At 28.2% G+C, this 1217-nt stretch overlaps 1 protein-coding gene across 1 annotated transcript; it reads right to left on the bottom strand.

Moving 5' to 3' along the window:
* Positions 1-5: 5 nt before the first annotated feature.
* Positions 6-1188, bottom strand: LOC105456055 (the record flags this gene model as incomplete). Its single annotated transcript, XM_011699827.1, has 3 exons — positions 717-1188; positions 295-446; positions 6-33 (listed from the first exon to the last, which is right to left on the bottom strand). Coding segments are annotated over exons 1-3 (433 nt in total), but the record flags the coding sequence as incomplete, so codon positions are not given.
* Positions 1189-1217: the final 29 nt, after the last annotated feature.

Raw genomic sequence — 1217 nt, 5'->3', positions numbered from 1 at the left:
TGTGCTCTTCCGATCTTTCAATCTTTTATGAAACTGTAAAATATATAAAAATTACTTTATAATTAGAAACATTTCCTCCAAACTCCTTGATTTCCTCTTCCTTAGCTTTATCAAACAATAAAATGATAATAATTCAAATAATTGGAAAAGGAAGTTTAGGAGTTTGGAAAATTATATATGAGCTGTCGAGAATTAGTTAACAAGATTTCACAATTATGGAAAATCAAAGAATTATTAATATTACAGGTAATAACGTTGTATTAATTGCTAACGATTATATTAATCATCACTCACTTTAGAATTTTCTTTAGCCTTCTTTGCAAATCTGTTGTTATCTTCGTCGTCACTTACAGATTTTTTCATCAATCTCTTTCTTTCCTTCTTGTCCGGATTACGAATATCAAATTTCTCAATTTCTAACAATTGTCGATGCAAATCTGTCCATTCTAGAAAATAAAAATAATTAACTCCTACTTATAATATTGAAATATTATAATATAAAAGTCACTTAACGTCAGTTTGAAAGTTATGTCGGATTGAGTCAACAGCTATATAAGCTCAAGAAGCAAATATAATAGTATATTAATAACCCGAAATACAATAACATACACAATAAATAATAAATTTTAATATTAAATGTTATTGAGTATTCTATATATTATACTTTACAGATTATAATTTTGAATAAAAATATTTAGTTAGATAAGTTGACATACCTCCGAATGCAAGAATTCTGACTGCTGACGTGATCCAATCCTTCTTGGTCAATGATTTAACAATCTTTTTCATTTGTTGAGCACTTTTAATTTCACAGGACGGCCATAAAATTTCTACTAGCGTTTTGTTCTTCACAATAGTTTTTATATTTTCCTCATTGTCTTTGTCTTTTACTAGCCAGTCTTGAAATCCGACGGCAATACTGTTATCTTCATTTACGAATTCAACTAGTAGACATTTATCGTTATTCATCGTATTTTTTTTTTGATAATACGAAATTAATATAGAAAATTCTTTCTTTTTCTTTTTTCTTTCTAGGCATACGTGGTAATTCAGAAATATGTTTAACGTACGTATTTATAGAAGTTATTTGAGGTTAAAAATCCGCGTGAGGTTACAAACGTCCGCACTTGTGGATTTTTGCATATAGTTATTATCATATAATTCGTTCAACTCTATTCGGTGAGACAGTTTATCAACAAAAACTTATCCGTTCGCGC

Source organism: Wasmannia auropunctata, unplaced genomic scaffold, assembly GCF_000956235.1.
Source record: "Wasmannia auropunctata unplaced genomic scaffold, wasmannia.A_1.0 LD335788.1, whole genome shotgun sequence".
Lineage (NCBI taxonomy): Eukaryota > Metazoa > Arthropoda > Insecta > Hymenoptera > Formicidae > Wasmannia > Wasmannia auropunctata.
Note: the sequence above shows the minus strand (reverse complement) of the source record. Positions and strands in the feature narration are given on the sequence as shown.